Genomic DNA, 14,435 nt, shown 5'->3' on the forward strand with positions numbered 1-14,435 from the left:
CACTTAGTTGATTCTATTCGACTGCACCCAGACCTGTATTGGTTGTCTATGTATTAGAGTATTTAGTTTGCATTTTAACTTTCCTTCTAAGGAACGCTGGAATTGCTCAGTTTAATTACAAAATTTTAGGTTTTTGAAACAAGCTTTCACTCTGTAGCTTAGGCAGGCCTGAAATTCACTAGCCAAGCAAGCCTGGAATTCTCAATGTTCTTCCTTCCTCAACCTCCTATGTGCTGGGATTATAGGTATGAGCCTATGACACTTTAGTTTTTAGGTTTTTTTTTTTTTTTTTTTAAGGACAGGAAAGAAGGTTTGGTGATTAAGAGCATCTCCTTCCTGCCCTTCCACAGGACTGAGTTAAGTTCCCAGCAGCCAAGTTAGGCAGCTCACAACCACTTGTAATTCTGTCTTCAAGGAATCTGATGCTTTGTTCTGATCTCTGAGAGTACACACATAAACACATACGAAGTAAAAATTAGAAAACACATTTTCACAAGACATCTTTATTAATTTGTGTGTTGGTTTACATGTGTGAGTGTGAAGGTCAAGAGGACAGCTTACAGGACTCAGTTCTCTTCTATTTATGTGAGTTCTTGGGCATGACTCAGGTTGCCAGGCTTGGCTGCAAGTGCCATTCTCCAATCAGCTGTCTATCTGGTCTAGCACACTTTGTTTTTTGAGACAGGGTTTCTCTGTAGCTTTGAAGCCTGTCCTGGAACTCACTCTGTAGACCAAGCTAGCCTTGAACTTAAAGAGATCTGTCTGCGTCTGGCTCCTGAGTACTAGAATTAAAGGCATGCACCACTACTGCTGGCTTCTAGCACACCTTTTTATGATTATTACTACTAACTTTTCGGCAACTCATTTAGTAGGTATTTTACCAACATTCAGCTCTCTTTTCCCTTGATCTTATTTTAGGCACAGTTCTTAAGATTTTTAACTTGTCTAACCAAAATTAGCTCTTTTTAAAAAATGCATAATTAGCTCGTTGCATGAGTTGGCTGTTTGAATCCTGGGACTTATGCAGGGACACTTGGCTCGGTCTGGGAGGGGGGAATGGACCTGCCTGGACTGAGTCTACCAGGTCAACCCCGGTCCTCGGGGGAGACCTTGATCTGGAGGAGGTGGGAATGGGGGGTGGGCTGGGGGGAGGGGTGGGCGAGAGGGGGAGAACAGGGGATTCTGTGGCTATTATGTTGAACTGAATGGTGTTGTAAAATAATAATAATAATAATAATAAAAAAACCAAAAAAAAAAAATAGAAAAAAAAAATGCATAATTAGTATATGAAAACCTGCAATACAAAAACTAAACATGTAGTTTTCTATGGAGAGTGTAGATAGGATAAATTCATGCTTATGAAGAATCTGTCTTATGTGCGTCTGATTTGGGTTGTGTTAAACTTAATCTTTTCTATTTGCTTTTAGATTTTGGTTCGCTGTTTGATCTGGAACATGACTTACCAGATGAATTAATCAACTCTACGGAATTGGGACTAACCAATGGTGGCGATATTAGTCAGCTTCAGACAAGTCTTGGCATAGTGCAAGATGCAGCCTCTAAACATAAACAGCTGTCAGAATTGCTACGGTCTGGTAGTTCCCCTAACCTCAATATGGGGGTTGGTGGCCCAGGCCAAGTTATGGCCAGCCAGGCCCAACAGAACAGCCCTGGATTAGGTTTGATAAATAGCATGGTCAAAAGCCCAATGGCACAGACAGGCTTGACTTCTCCCAACATGGGAATGGGCAGTAGTGGACCAAATCAGGGTCCTACACAGTCCACAGCAGGTATGATGAACAGTCCGGTGAATCAGCCTACCATGGGAATGAACACAGGGATGAATGCTGGCATGAATCCTGGAATGTTGGCTGCAGGCAATGGACAAGGGATAATGCCCAATCAAGTCATGAATGGTTCAATTGGAGCAGGACGGGGACGGCCGAATATGCAGTACCCCAATCCCGGCATGGGCAACGCTGGCAACTTATTGACTGAGCCACTACAGCAGGGCTCTCCTCAGATGGGAGGACAAACAGGATTGAGAGGCCCCCAGCCTCTTAAGGTGAGTTCTGTTTTTGTTTGTGTACAGAGTACCCATTTGGCTGTTTTAGTGATGCGGGAAGAGCTTGAGGTTATTCATTTATTCTTGTTTATGTACCAAGGATCTAATATGTTGGTATAAGTTTTAGGAAGCTCTTTTACAAAATTTATAGAAGAGAAAAATATTTTGTTTTACACTTGACTAATATCTTGTACCTTTATGATTGTTCTAAAATTATTGCCTGTAGTTCCTAATTTTTCTGGCCTAACTATTGTAATATTTTCAGTTCATTTTATACTCCACATTCTCGTAGTCTCCTTATAAAAGTGCAATTTTAAGATAGTAGGTATTAACACTGTTTAGGTAGAGGATTCATTTGTTGTACTTCTTAGAGGCTCATGTGAGTGGGCGTGCGTGCAAGCTTGAGTGCATGCATACATGTATTTATTAAGACTAGGTCTTGGCTATTCTTGCAGAGTTCAGTTCCTAGCACACACAAGTTGCTCACAACTGCCTGTAACTCCAGTTCCAGGAGATCCAACTCTTTCTGGCCTCTGTGGGTACATGCACATGTATCCATTGTGCATAAAACCTTGTCAGGCACATTCACATATCCATAATAAAAATATCTTGGGGGAAAAAAAGTAGAAGACAAGGTCTTGCTATATACTTTGGTTGGCTAGAACTCACAGTGTAGTCCAGGCTGATCTCAGTCTTAACAACTATTCTCCTCCTGCCTCTGCTTCCCATGACCCACCATCTATAGTTTAGTCAGCTCCCCTTCCTCCATCTTAAATTTTTTCTTCACTCCAGCCTAGCATTTAGGGGGATGGGAAGGATGAGTGAGGGTAGGTATCTTTCACTTTAAACATTATTCATAGTTGATGACATTGTGGATTAAAAAAAGAAAAGAAAGAAACCTATGAAAATTTAACTAGCATTCTAGGTGGTTTAATAACCAGATGTTGGGCCTTATTTGAAATTTTTTGTTTGTTTTATTTTGAGACAGTGTCTTTCTATGTATCCTTGGCTGGCCTAGAATTCCCTATGTAGACCTTACTGGTCTTGAATTCAGATCTGCCTGCCTCTGTAATGCTAGGATTAAGAACATAGGCCACTGTACCCAGCTTTTTTGTATCTTTTCATTATTGTTGCTTCTGACCCATTGAGTTTAATTAGGATTGCATACATGGGCATGGTGTTACTTACTGGAGCAGGGGCAACTGTCCTGTGCTTATACCACTGGAGAAAATGAATTCTCCTTCCCTAGCAACTGTCAACTGCCACTCATAATGTTAATGGGCTCCATCTTGAGAAGGTTCCTTCTACTTCATAGTACTTCCTACTCCTTTTTAAAATAGTGTGGATGTGCATTGTATGCTACAACAGGTATGTGGAGATACAACTCTGAAGTTTTATTCTCTCCTTGTGTGCACACACTCTCCATTACCCACTGAACCATTTTATTGACTCTTGTGCACATCTTGTCCAAGTAACCACCACATTTGCTGTGAGTTCATTATTGTAGCAGTCATTGTGTCTGGCCTTTTTTTTTTTTTTTTTTTTTTTTCCTATTTTGAAATAGGGTTTCTCTGGCTATCCTGGAACTCAGTTGTAGACCAGGCTGTCCTCTAATTTCACTGATATCCACTTACCTATACCTCCCAAGTGCTAGGATTAAAGGCGTGCGCCAACACCGCCAGGCTTGTGGCTGGCATTTTATAGTGGTCCTCCTTCATGTTTCTTGAGCCTGTACAACCAGGCTGGCCTAAACTCAGAGATCCTTCTGCCTCTGCCTCCTGAGTGCTGGGGTTGAAGGTGTGTGCCATCACCACCTGGTTTAAATAGGGAAATTCACATAAAAAGAATTTGTGTTAGCTCGAGACTGAGAGAGGTTTTCTCTGTGTAGTCCTGGCTGTCCTAGAACTCACTCTGTAGACCAGGCCTTGAACTCATAGAGATCTGCCTGCTTCTGCCTCTGGAGTGCTGGAAGTAAAGGTGTGTGCCATCATGACTGGCTATATATAAAGACTTTATTAGAGCCAGATGATAAGAATTTGCTTAGCATGTACAGAGCCCCACATTCAATTCCCCAGAATTGCATAAAATCAAATGTGGCAGCACATGCCTGAGATCCCAGCATGTGGGATCTGTAAGTAGGACCAGAGGTTCAAGGTCTTCTCCTGCTTTATAGGAAGTCAAAGACCAACCTTACCTCAAGGAGGAAAAAAGGGGGGATTAGAGAGCTGGCTTCATTGGTAAAGGGTGTAGACAGACTTTTCTTTTTGGGCTGCCAGCTCACAAAAAATGACACAGAGACCTATTATTAATTACGAAAGCTCGGTCTTAGCTTAGGCTTGTTTCTAACTAGCTCTCATAACTTAACCCATATTTTTTAATCTATGATCTTCCACGTTCTCATTACTCCATCTCCATTCTGCCCATCCTTGTTATTCCACGTCTGGCTGGTAACTCTGTCTTCTTCCCAGAGTTCTTTGTGTCCAGAAGCCCCACCTATACCTCCTAGCTTTATATTAAATTGGTCGCAGTGGCACATTTTCACACAGTGGAAAGGAATATTCCACCACAAAAGGGTTGTCTTTCTTTCTTTTTTGTTTGTCTCTTTGTTTTTGTTTATTGACAAGGTTTCTCTGTGTAGCCTTGGCTGTCCTGGAACTCTGCTTTGTAGATCAGACTGGCCTCAAACTCAGATCCACCTGTCTCGGCCTCTTTAGTTCTGGGATTAAAGGCTTATGTAATTGCCTGGCAAGAAAAAAAAAATCTTAAACTCAGCATGGTATCACACACCTTTGATCCCAGCATTTTATAGGCAGAGCCACATGGATCAATCTCTGAATTAAAATCCAGCCTGGTCTACTGTAGAGAGTTCCAGGATCACCAGAGCTACATAGATGCTGTCTCAAAAAAACAAGGAGCTAGTGGGTGGGGGAAGTGTGGTGTGATGGATCTTGTGTCATTTAGGATGTAGTTCAGAGTTCAGTGTAGAATGTGTGCTTAGTATGAACAAGACCATAGGATTGATCACCAGTACCCCTAAAATACTTCTGAGCTTTATCTATTCAATTGAATATTTGTTTTATGAATAAATTCAGTTCCCTAAAACAGAAGTGATAGTGTAATCTTTGGAGTTTACTCTTGGCATCAGTCTGTGATAACTTTTTGTATGTAATGTTAGAAGAGTTTTTGTTGTTTAAGATAGGATCTCAATATCCCAGGCTGGCCTCCAACTCCCTATGTAATACTGATTTTCCTGCAACCACTTCCTGAATGCTGGGATTAAGGCATGTACATACCCCACATGTGGTTTGGGGTCAGAGGGGTCAAACCCAGGAACTTATGAATGGCAGGCAAGAACTATTATCAACTGAGCTATATATCTCCAGCACCAAGACTTCCTGCTCTTTAAAGTTTTAGATTAAGAGTTAGAGTAGTGAGATGATGGCTCAACAGTTAAGAGCTTATTCTGATCTAAGACCTGAGCTTGGTTTCCAGCACCTAGGATGGATGGGTGGTTCCCAAGCACCTGTAAATACAGCTCCAGGGCATGCCTCTGGTTTGCTGGAGGACCTGAATATACATGGCATACTCAGGTGACACCAAGTCCAGCCTTTTTTGTTTGTTTGTTTTTTGTTTTGTTTTGATATGTACCCCAAGTTGGTGTCAAACTCAAGAGTTACCAAATTCAGTCCTCTTGTCCCAGCCTCCTGAATACTGAGATTACAAGCTTGAGCTTGCCCGGTGTAGAGTGCTTCTGTTTGTTGTTTTCATGTGCGTATGTGCTTGGTGCCATCAGGAGCCAGAAGAAGATTCCCTGGAACTGGAGTTAAAGAAAGTTGTGAGCCATCAAGTAGGTTCTTGGAATATGGATCATAAGAACAAGTGCTCTGAACTGCTTAAGTCATCTCTTCAGCCCCCTTGTTTTGTTTTGTAATGTATCTGGGTATGCATGTGTTACTAAATTCCTAACTTTTTGCAGCAACTTAAGTATTAATAGGTATTTAATAAATGTTTTTTAGCAAAGGAATAATGATAAATAATAATTTTTTTTAAAAAGCACCCAAAAGCTTTTGTGGAGCAGGGGTGGGGGGTGTGGGGGATGGTGTCTTTTGCTTGTAACTTCCTGGTTGTTGTGTGGCATAACTTTCTCTGTGGAGACAAAACACACACGTCTACTTAACCAGATAGGGAATCACGAACCAAAGCATAGATACCACCAAAGTCCAATTTGGTGAACCAGTGAGCTTTGTTGGGACTGCTTATAGGAATATGGGTGCTTACCTAAGAAGAAATGACTCAAAGACCACTGCATCACCAAAGCTCACCCCAGGATGAGTGACAGTTCACAAAGCTGGGAACCTGGAGCACACTGCATAGCCTGTGGGCAGCTCAACAAGTTGGAAAGTGTCCTTTCCAATTGACTCAGTTGGTCTAAACCTCTTCCAGGCATCTTGGTTGGTTTCTGCTGCTTCCAGACAGCTGGTCTGGCCCCCAAGTCTTTTTTGTAACTTTTCTCCTGAGAATCTTGTTTGCAGCTCAGCTTCTGTTGGAGGGCAGGGGACTCTTTTATATTTATTTGTTACTCTGGCAGGTAGGGACCTAGTGAATCTGGTCAGATTGAGGGACTTTCTGAAGCTATTTTAAGTTGTTAGCTTCTTATTTAAGGAGCTCCCTGCAGAGTGGAATGTTTCAATCTAGGAGCACAATACTGGTCCTTTCTCTGCCTTTTCAGGTTAGGTCAGTGTCTGTATAATAGTGGGTAATTGGACAAGATCAAATAACAGTGTAGCAGACACAAATATAGTCTCATCTTATACTATTTGGTGGAGGAGAAAGAAGGCTTCACGAGACAGAAAGTATAGTGATGGCAAGGTGGAATTCTGAGGGAAAACACCAGATTGTATTGAGATATATGTGAATAAAGACATTACAGATTCCAAGGCAACTTACAGATTTCTGCATTTTTATCTATTTTGTGAACTTTTATAAACATTTTGTTACTTCTTGTTCTTTTATTGTACCATTCAAAGTTCTATGTTAAAATGGCTTTCATCCTATGTCTCAATGAATTTCCATTTTAATTAGGGAAGCAATTATGAATGAATTATAATTCAGTATAGGCACGGACATTATTATAATTATTTTAGAATGAATATTAGTACTTTCAAACTTAGAAGCCAAGTGTTGGAGAAATGGTTCGGTAGTTAAATGGTTCTCCTTCAGAGCACCCAGGGACAATTCTAAGCACCTGGATGGTGGCCAACCCTATCTCCAGTTGCAGGGATCTGATGCCCTCTTCTGGCCTTGAAAGGCACTGCATGCAAGTGGTGCCCTGACATGTGCAGGCAGTACGTTCATACACAAAATAAATACATGTGATGGTACATGGTGTTTATGATGCAGTCCTTGGGAGGCTGAGGCAGGAGGATTACACTCTAAGGCCAGCCTTGGCTACTTAGTGAGAGTATGTCTCAAAATTGGGTCTTTGTTACCTTATTTTTTTTTTGCAAGTTAACATCAGGTAGTCCCATAATGGTAATTAATGTGCCTACCATGGAACTGGTAATTCTGTGTCTTCCTCCTAAGGGCTGGAATTACAGGCCTCACAGAACCAAGCCTGGTATGAAAATACAGGGTTTTTTGGGGGGAGGGGAGTGTCTTTGAAAAAGATTATTTGGTAAAATGCTTGTCACACAAGTTCAGGGACTTTGTAGTCTCCAGCACACATTTAAAAAGCCGGCTATGATGGCATGGGCTTTTAATCTCAACAGTGAAGAGGTGATGACCAGGCTCTTTGTCCTAATCTGTAAGATACAAGTTTAGTGAGAAAGTTGCCTGTGAGATGTCTTGGTAGGTAAAGAAACTTTCCAAGCCTGATGCCCTTTACTCCTTCAAGAAGTTTCTAACTTCTGCACATGCCCTGTGGTAATATGTGCATTCAAGTATGTGTGCATGTGCAAATGTAAATACACAGATAAATAAATGTGATTTTATAAACTGCTTAACTTTCTTCAGTGAATCTTTGTGTAGTAGAATGGCTCCAGATAAACTGAACACAAAGAAGATATCTTTTTTTACAGAAATAGATTTATGTAGCCCTGGCCCTCTGTAGCTAAGGATGACCTTGAAGTTTCTGATCTCTCAGCCTCTAGCTGGTGCTCAGGTTTTTGTTTTTTGTTTTTTTTTAAACACCTTAATCTATGATAAACATACACATTTTTATTTGGTGTATTTTGGTTTTTAAATTTGGATTTTATTTATTATCATTGTGTGTAAGGTACATACCACGGTAAGGGTGTAGAAGTTAGAGGATAGCCCTATGGAGTCAATCCTCTCCTTTCTCTTTTACAAGTGCAGGGCATTGAATTCAGGTTGGCAGGCTTTTATAGAGGCATCTTGACTTTCTAAGCCATCTTGCATGTTTTCTTTATATAGTCAAGATTTTTTTAAAAATGATTTTGTAGTATAGAACATGAAGTATATGGGGATGGTGATGTCTTAGTAATATGGAGAATGAAATTTTGTTTCTAATTTTACGTAGATGGGAATGATGAGCAATCCCAGTCCTTATGGTTCACCATATACTCAGAATTCTGGACAGCAGATTGGAGCGAGTGGCCTTGGTCTCCAAATTCAGGCAAAGACTGTACTACCAAATAGCTTATCTCCATTTGCAATGGACAAAAAGGCAGTTCCTGGTGGGGGAATGCCCAACATGGTGAGTACGAAATTTCTTTTAGACTTTCTTCCTCTTTTTTCTCTTCTGTTTTGATTTTGGAGACAGGGTTTCCTCTCTGTGTAGCCCTGGCTGTCTTGGCACTAGTTCTGTAGACTATGGTGGCCTTGAACTCACAGAGATCTGCCTGCCCATGCCTCTCAAGTGGGATTAAACTTGTGTGCCACCTCCACCTGCCTCTTTCTTTCTAAAATTTATTTATGTATGTGTAGGGTAGGTTTGTGCACGTAGGCCATGGTGAATATGTGAGTGTTAGAAGTCATTTTACAGGAGTTGATTTTCTCCTAACGTGAATCTTGAACTGTAATCAGGCCATTCCCATTACCCATTAAGCCATTTTGTGAGCACTAGGCTGGCATTTAAAACAATCATACATACTTGGAGCCTGACATACATGGTGGAGTGAATCCTGTGAGGGGCACCTCATGCCTTAGAATGGAATTTTACTTCTCAAAGTCTCCATATGGAGTCTTATTTCCTGTGCGTATTGATCTGTAGGAAGACTAATCAAAATAAGAGTAAATGTGTGCCACAATGAAGTCATTGGGGCCTATCTTCAGCAGGCTTTACTGTTACTGAAGGTTAGGAGACTAGAACTTTTCTGTTCTTGGAGAAAGACTCTTGCAAAGGTTTCTATTCTCAAGGACTGAGTATACTAATTTTATTTGCATTAGTATAATAAAGTAATTTCAAAAATTATCTTTTTATTTCTGTCTGTTGGGGTGGAACCTGGTCCATGTTTGGCTACTGTTAAACTTCATTGTGCAGCAACTGTAATTGACAATTTTCACCTTTCAAAAATTTCTGCTAAGGAGGCTCTCTGTAAGCTTAGGCCAGGCATGTCTACATAGCAAGTTCCAGGCCAACAAGGACTAAGGTGAGACCTTGTTACTTAGGGGACATGCTAGGTGTGGTACAGCACACCTTTAATCTGTGGAGGCAGAGACAGGTGGATCTCCTGTGATTTGGTTCAAACAATTTCTAGTTGTAAATTTTAAGTTTAAATAGTTTGTTTTTACCTTTCAATAATTGTCCTAGAGTAATTTTATTTTGCTTTTTACATGTTTTAATATTTTGTGTTGTGTTCATTGCTTGTATTTTTAGAAAGTCTGTTAAGTTTTAAACATACAAAGATAAAGAAAAGATGTCCTTCCTCTCCTAAGAAATAGCTTTTATTGGGAAAAGTTTATTTCTTTTGGAGGTGTAAAAACAATTTTTTTTTTCTGGACAAGGTGGCACATGTCTTTAATTCCAGTACTTGTTTTTTTGTTTTAAGTTTTCTTTTTGCTTACGTGTACATGTATGGAAACACAAATGGTGCCCAAGTAGGCTCGAAGAGGGTCATGGATCTTTTAGAGCTGAGTTAGTAGGTGTTTGTGAGCTCTGAACATGTGTGCTGTGACTTGAATTCAGGTCTCTGGAAAAGCAAGCTCAGTGCTTTAAAGCATCTGTCAAGCTCCTATGTGTTTTTTAAGACAAGGTCTGGTCACAGGCTGGCTTCAGATTTGCTGTATAGCAAAGACTGGCCTTGAATCTGGATCTTACCCTTTGAGCCTCCAGTACTGAGAATGTGTAGTTTACCTGTTCTTCATTTTGGTTTAGTTCTCTGTGTATACATATTTTGACTATCACTGAGAGATGTTGTAATTTATTTTCTTACTGAGTTAAGCTTTCTGATTATAGAAGCAATCGTGTATTTATTGAATTCTTTCCATCCAAATAAACAAATGAAGTCTGGCATACAGTAAATCACTAAGAAGGGTTTAATTTGGATATATCTAGTCCTTATTAAAAGAGAGCACACAAATCTTTGTCACATCTTTTAGAGCCAGCAGCCTACCCCATCGGTCCAGCAGCCAGGCCTGGTGACTTCAGTTGCCCCTGGGATGGGTTCTGGAGCACACACAGCTGATCCAGAGAAGCGCAAGCTCATCCAGCAGCAGCTTGTTCTCCTTTTACATGCTCACAAATGCCAGCGCCGGGAGCAGGCTAATGGGGAAGTGAGGCAGTGCAATCTTCCCCACTGTCGAACCATGAAAAATGTTCTAAACCACATGACACACTGCCAGTCAGGCAAGTCCTGTCAAGGTGAGTAGCCTTTAGGGTTATTGTTTAGTACCTTGATTATGGTGAACACATTATGGACATACACATGTTCTTACATCAAAATACATAAATTTGGGAGCTGGAGAGATGACTCAGTGGTTAAGAGTACTGACTGCTCTTCCAGAGGTCCTGAGTTCAATTCCCAGCAACCACATGGTGGCTCACAACCATCTATAATGAGATCTCTCACCCTCTTCTGGCCTGCAGGGACTCATGCAGGCAGAACACTGCATGCATAAGAAACAAACAAAAAATAAATAATGAAGAATAAATAAATTTTAAAACATAAATTTGCCCCCCTCTTATAAACAAAGCAACTTTATACTTCAGGTACATTCTAGGCCAGTAAAGTCACAGCTTCTTGGTATACATTTGCTTGTTTGTGACATACCTGGAGATTGAACCCTGAGCCTTGTACATGCTAGAGAAGTACTCTATTGCCGAGCCATGTCTCTACCCCTAAATTTGCCAGAAGTCGCTGATTAGGCTGATGTAGCTATCAACTAGTTCTGAGGATTGATTGTCACCAGCTCTCAAGCATTGGGGTTAACACGACTGATAATTTTTGGGCACTAGGGGTCTGAACTCTGGTCTTGATGCTTGCACAGCAAGCCCTTGGCTCACCAAACTATTTCACAACTTGATCACTCCTCATTTGCCTGTCATAGTACCTTTAAAAAGCCATTATCTGGATGAAATGCAATTTACCTACTTTGGTAAAAGAATCTTGATTATATTCTCTTTGGGGAATTACAAAGATAGCTGCTGTATAACAACAAAATATTTTAAGTAAGTAGGATATAGTGGGACAGGAGTTGTCAAGGCTTCTGGTTTCTGTTTTGTGATATTTGATTTGTTGCAGCATAGCACTGCTTAGATAGTACTGTTGAGGGCTTAGTTAAAGCCCTGTGGCAGTTGGGTAAAGCTACAGTTTTACCCAACTGGATAGTTTAAATGTGGCACCACTGTTTTATATGTATGTGTTTTCTGCACTGTATCCTGGGATAGCTATACTTAAAAGAGGTACTATATCTGGAGCACTTGTTAAGTTGGCTGTTAATCCTGTAAAGAAAACTTGAAATTATTGTTTTGTTTTAGTGGCACATTGTGCATCTTCTCGACAAATCATTTCACACTGGAAGAATTGTACAAGGCATGATTGTCCTGTGTGTCTTCCTCTCAAAAATGCTGGGGATAAGCGAAATCAACAGTGTAAGTGATTAAATCTTGCTAATTTATTCCCAAGGTTGAGAACCACACTGGTGCCATTTGATAGGGTTTAGAGTCCTGCTTGATTGTGTGAGACTAGTGAATAAACTCTTCCTGTCATGCCACACTAAAAATTTAGTACACTGAGAACTCAGTATTCCTTATCTTTAAAAAGATCAATAAGTGAATGTGTGTCTGTCCCCTTCCCCCGACCTTGAGATAGAGTCTTACTATGTAGCCCAGGCTGGCCTTGAACTTGGTATCTTTTTGCCTCAGCCTCCTGAGTACTGGGATTACAATTGTTTACTGTCAGGTATAACTTACTCTTTACTTTAAAATTTCCTAAATTGAAGCATCAATGTTTTGGCATTGAGTAGCTTCTTCTTACACACTTGCAGCCAAGTAGATCATTTAAACAAACAGGTTTTTTTTCTTCTTGATGTCCTGGAACTTGCTTTGTACACCAGGTTGTCCTGGAACTCACAGAGATCTGCCTGCCTCTGCCTCCCAGGTGTTGAGATTAATGGTGTGTACCACCACTCTGTGATTTTTCTTTTTCTTTTTTCTTTTCTTTTTTTTTTTTAAGTTTTAGTTTTTCGAGACACGGGTTTCTCTGTGTAACTCTGTATACCAGGGTTGCCTTGAACTCATGGAGATCCGCCTACCTCTGCCTCCCCAGTGTTGGGACTAAAGGTGTGCACCACCACCATGTGGCTCCCTAGCTGTTTTTAAATCTATTTTATTTTATTTTATTTGTGTGTGTGAATTTTTATTTTATAAAATAAACTTATCAGATGATGATATTGTTCTCAGAGAAAAGTAGTAAGTAAAAGTACTATATTTAAAAAGTGCAGCTACCACATCTTTCTTCCACAAAATATTAAGCATTTAGTATTAAGAGATAAATTTGGAAGTACATATAAAACATGTATCTAGAAAATTTAAAAAAATTAATCGGAGACATAATCTATAATACTGAGATACTTCAGTAATTGAAACTTTAAAAAAAATTCATTAAGCATTTTAGCTCTTTTTCTTACCAACTATAGTATTCTAATACTGTGTCTTTTGTCTTTTCTAGCAATTCTGACTGGAGCACCAGTTGGGCTTGGAAACCCTAGCTCTCTAGGAGTGGGTCAGCAGTCTGCCCCTAGCCTAAGCACTGTTAGTCAGATTGACCCCAGCTCTATAGAGAGAGCCTATGCTGCACTTGGACTACCCTATCAAGTAAACCAGATTCCACCACAACCCCAGGTACAAGCAAAGAATCAACCAAGTCAGCAGTCTGGGCAGTCTCCTCAAGGCATGCGATCTATGAGCAACATGAGTAAGTTCTTCTAATCCAGAGGTGATATGGTTAAATGTTGAAATAGCATGTATAAATCAAGATTAACCTGATGTAGGCATGCTCCCTCTCCGCCCTCTCCCTTCCTACTTCTATCCCTTTCTGTTTTGTTTTCTACTAAATGTATTTTGGAATTAGGTAATTTTAAATTGTAGCATAAAGGACATCTTTAAAATCCATATGGTGAAAGCAATTACAGCCAATGCTTCCTTTGATTACTTTTTCCCTTTTCATACTTGAGTTTAAATTTCCAGAAATAAGATCCTTTGTGTCTTATGGAACTTTACCCATTGAGTCATTTCATTGGTCAACCCTATTTATTCTTGTTTTGTTTTTATTTGGTTGATTTTGTTACTGTTACTTGGTTTTTGAGACAGGATCTCTACATATTCCTGGCTGTCCTGGAGCTTGTTAATGTAGACCAGGCTGGCCTCAAACTGAGAGATCATCCTGCCTCTTGCCTCCCAAGTGATGGCAAAAGGCATGCAGCACCACACCTGTCAAAGCAACTTTGTTTTTAAAAAGTTAGAATTTTTTGCTTGGTGGTAATGTTGAATGCCTTTAATCCCAGCAGTGGAGAGGCAAGTGCAGGTGGATCTTTGTGAGTTTGAGGCCAACCTGGTTTACAGAGTGAGTTCCAGGACAGTGAAGGCTACACAAAGAAATTTCATTGAAAAACAAACTAATTACTTTTTATGTGTATTGGTGTGTGTCTTTGTATGTACATGTACTTGTACTGACCATGGAAGGAGTCCAGGAGGGGTGTTGCGTCTCTCTGGAGCTGAAGTTTTGGGCAGTTTTGAGGCTTCTGACACAGGGGTGCTGGGAACTAAAGTTGGGTCTTCTGGAGCACCACTAAAGATATCTTTCTGTTTGTTTGAGAGGGTATCTATATAACCCTGGCTGTTGTGGAACTCACTAGGCTGCCACCAAATTCAGAGACTTGCCTGTCTCTGCCTCCCTAGTGCTGGGATTAA

The 14,435-nt window shown here is 40.4% G+C and overlaps 1 protein-coding gene across 2 annotated transcripts in view; it reads left to right on the forward strand.

Moving 5' to 3' along the window:
• Ep300 (EP300 lysine acetyltransferase) overlaps positions 1 to 14,435 on the forward strand; it is a 71,299-nt gene that overhangs the window by 16,617 nt on the left and 40,247 nt on the right. For both annotated transcript variants that reach the window (XM_006980188.4, XM_076556394.1), the window contains exons 2-6: positions 1,428 to 2,065; positions 8,604 to 8,780; positions 10,625 to 10,886; positions 12,003 to 12,116; positions 13,195 to 13,440. In XM_006980188.4, the coding sequence (XP_006980250.2) occupies positions 1,428 to 2,065; positions 8,604 to 8,780; positions 10,625 to 10,886; positions 12,003 to 12,116; positions 13,195 to 13,440 (1,437 nt within the window). The remainder of the gene's footprint in view (positions 1 to 1,427; positions 2,066 to 8,603; positions 8,781 to 10,624; positions 10,887 to 12,002; positions 12,117 to 13,194; positions 13,441 to 14,435) is intronic.

This window comes from Peromyscus maniculatus, chromosome 20 (assembly GCF_049852395.1).
Source record: "Peromyscus maniculatus bairdii isolate BWxNUB_F1_BW_parent chromosome 20, HU_Pman_BW_mat_3.1, whole genome shotgun sequence".
Lineage (NCBI taxonomy): Eukaryota > Metazoa > Chordata > Mammalia > Rodentia > Cricetidae > Peromyscus > Peromyscus maniculatus.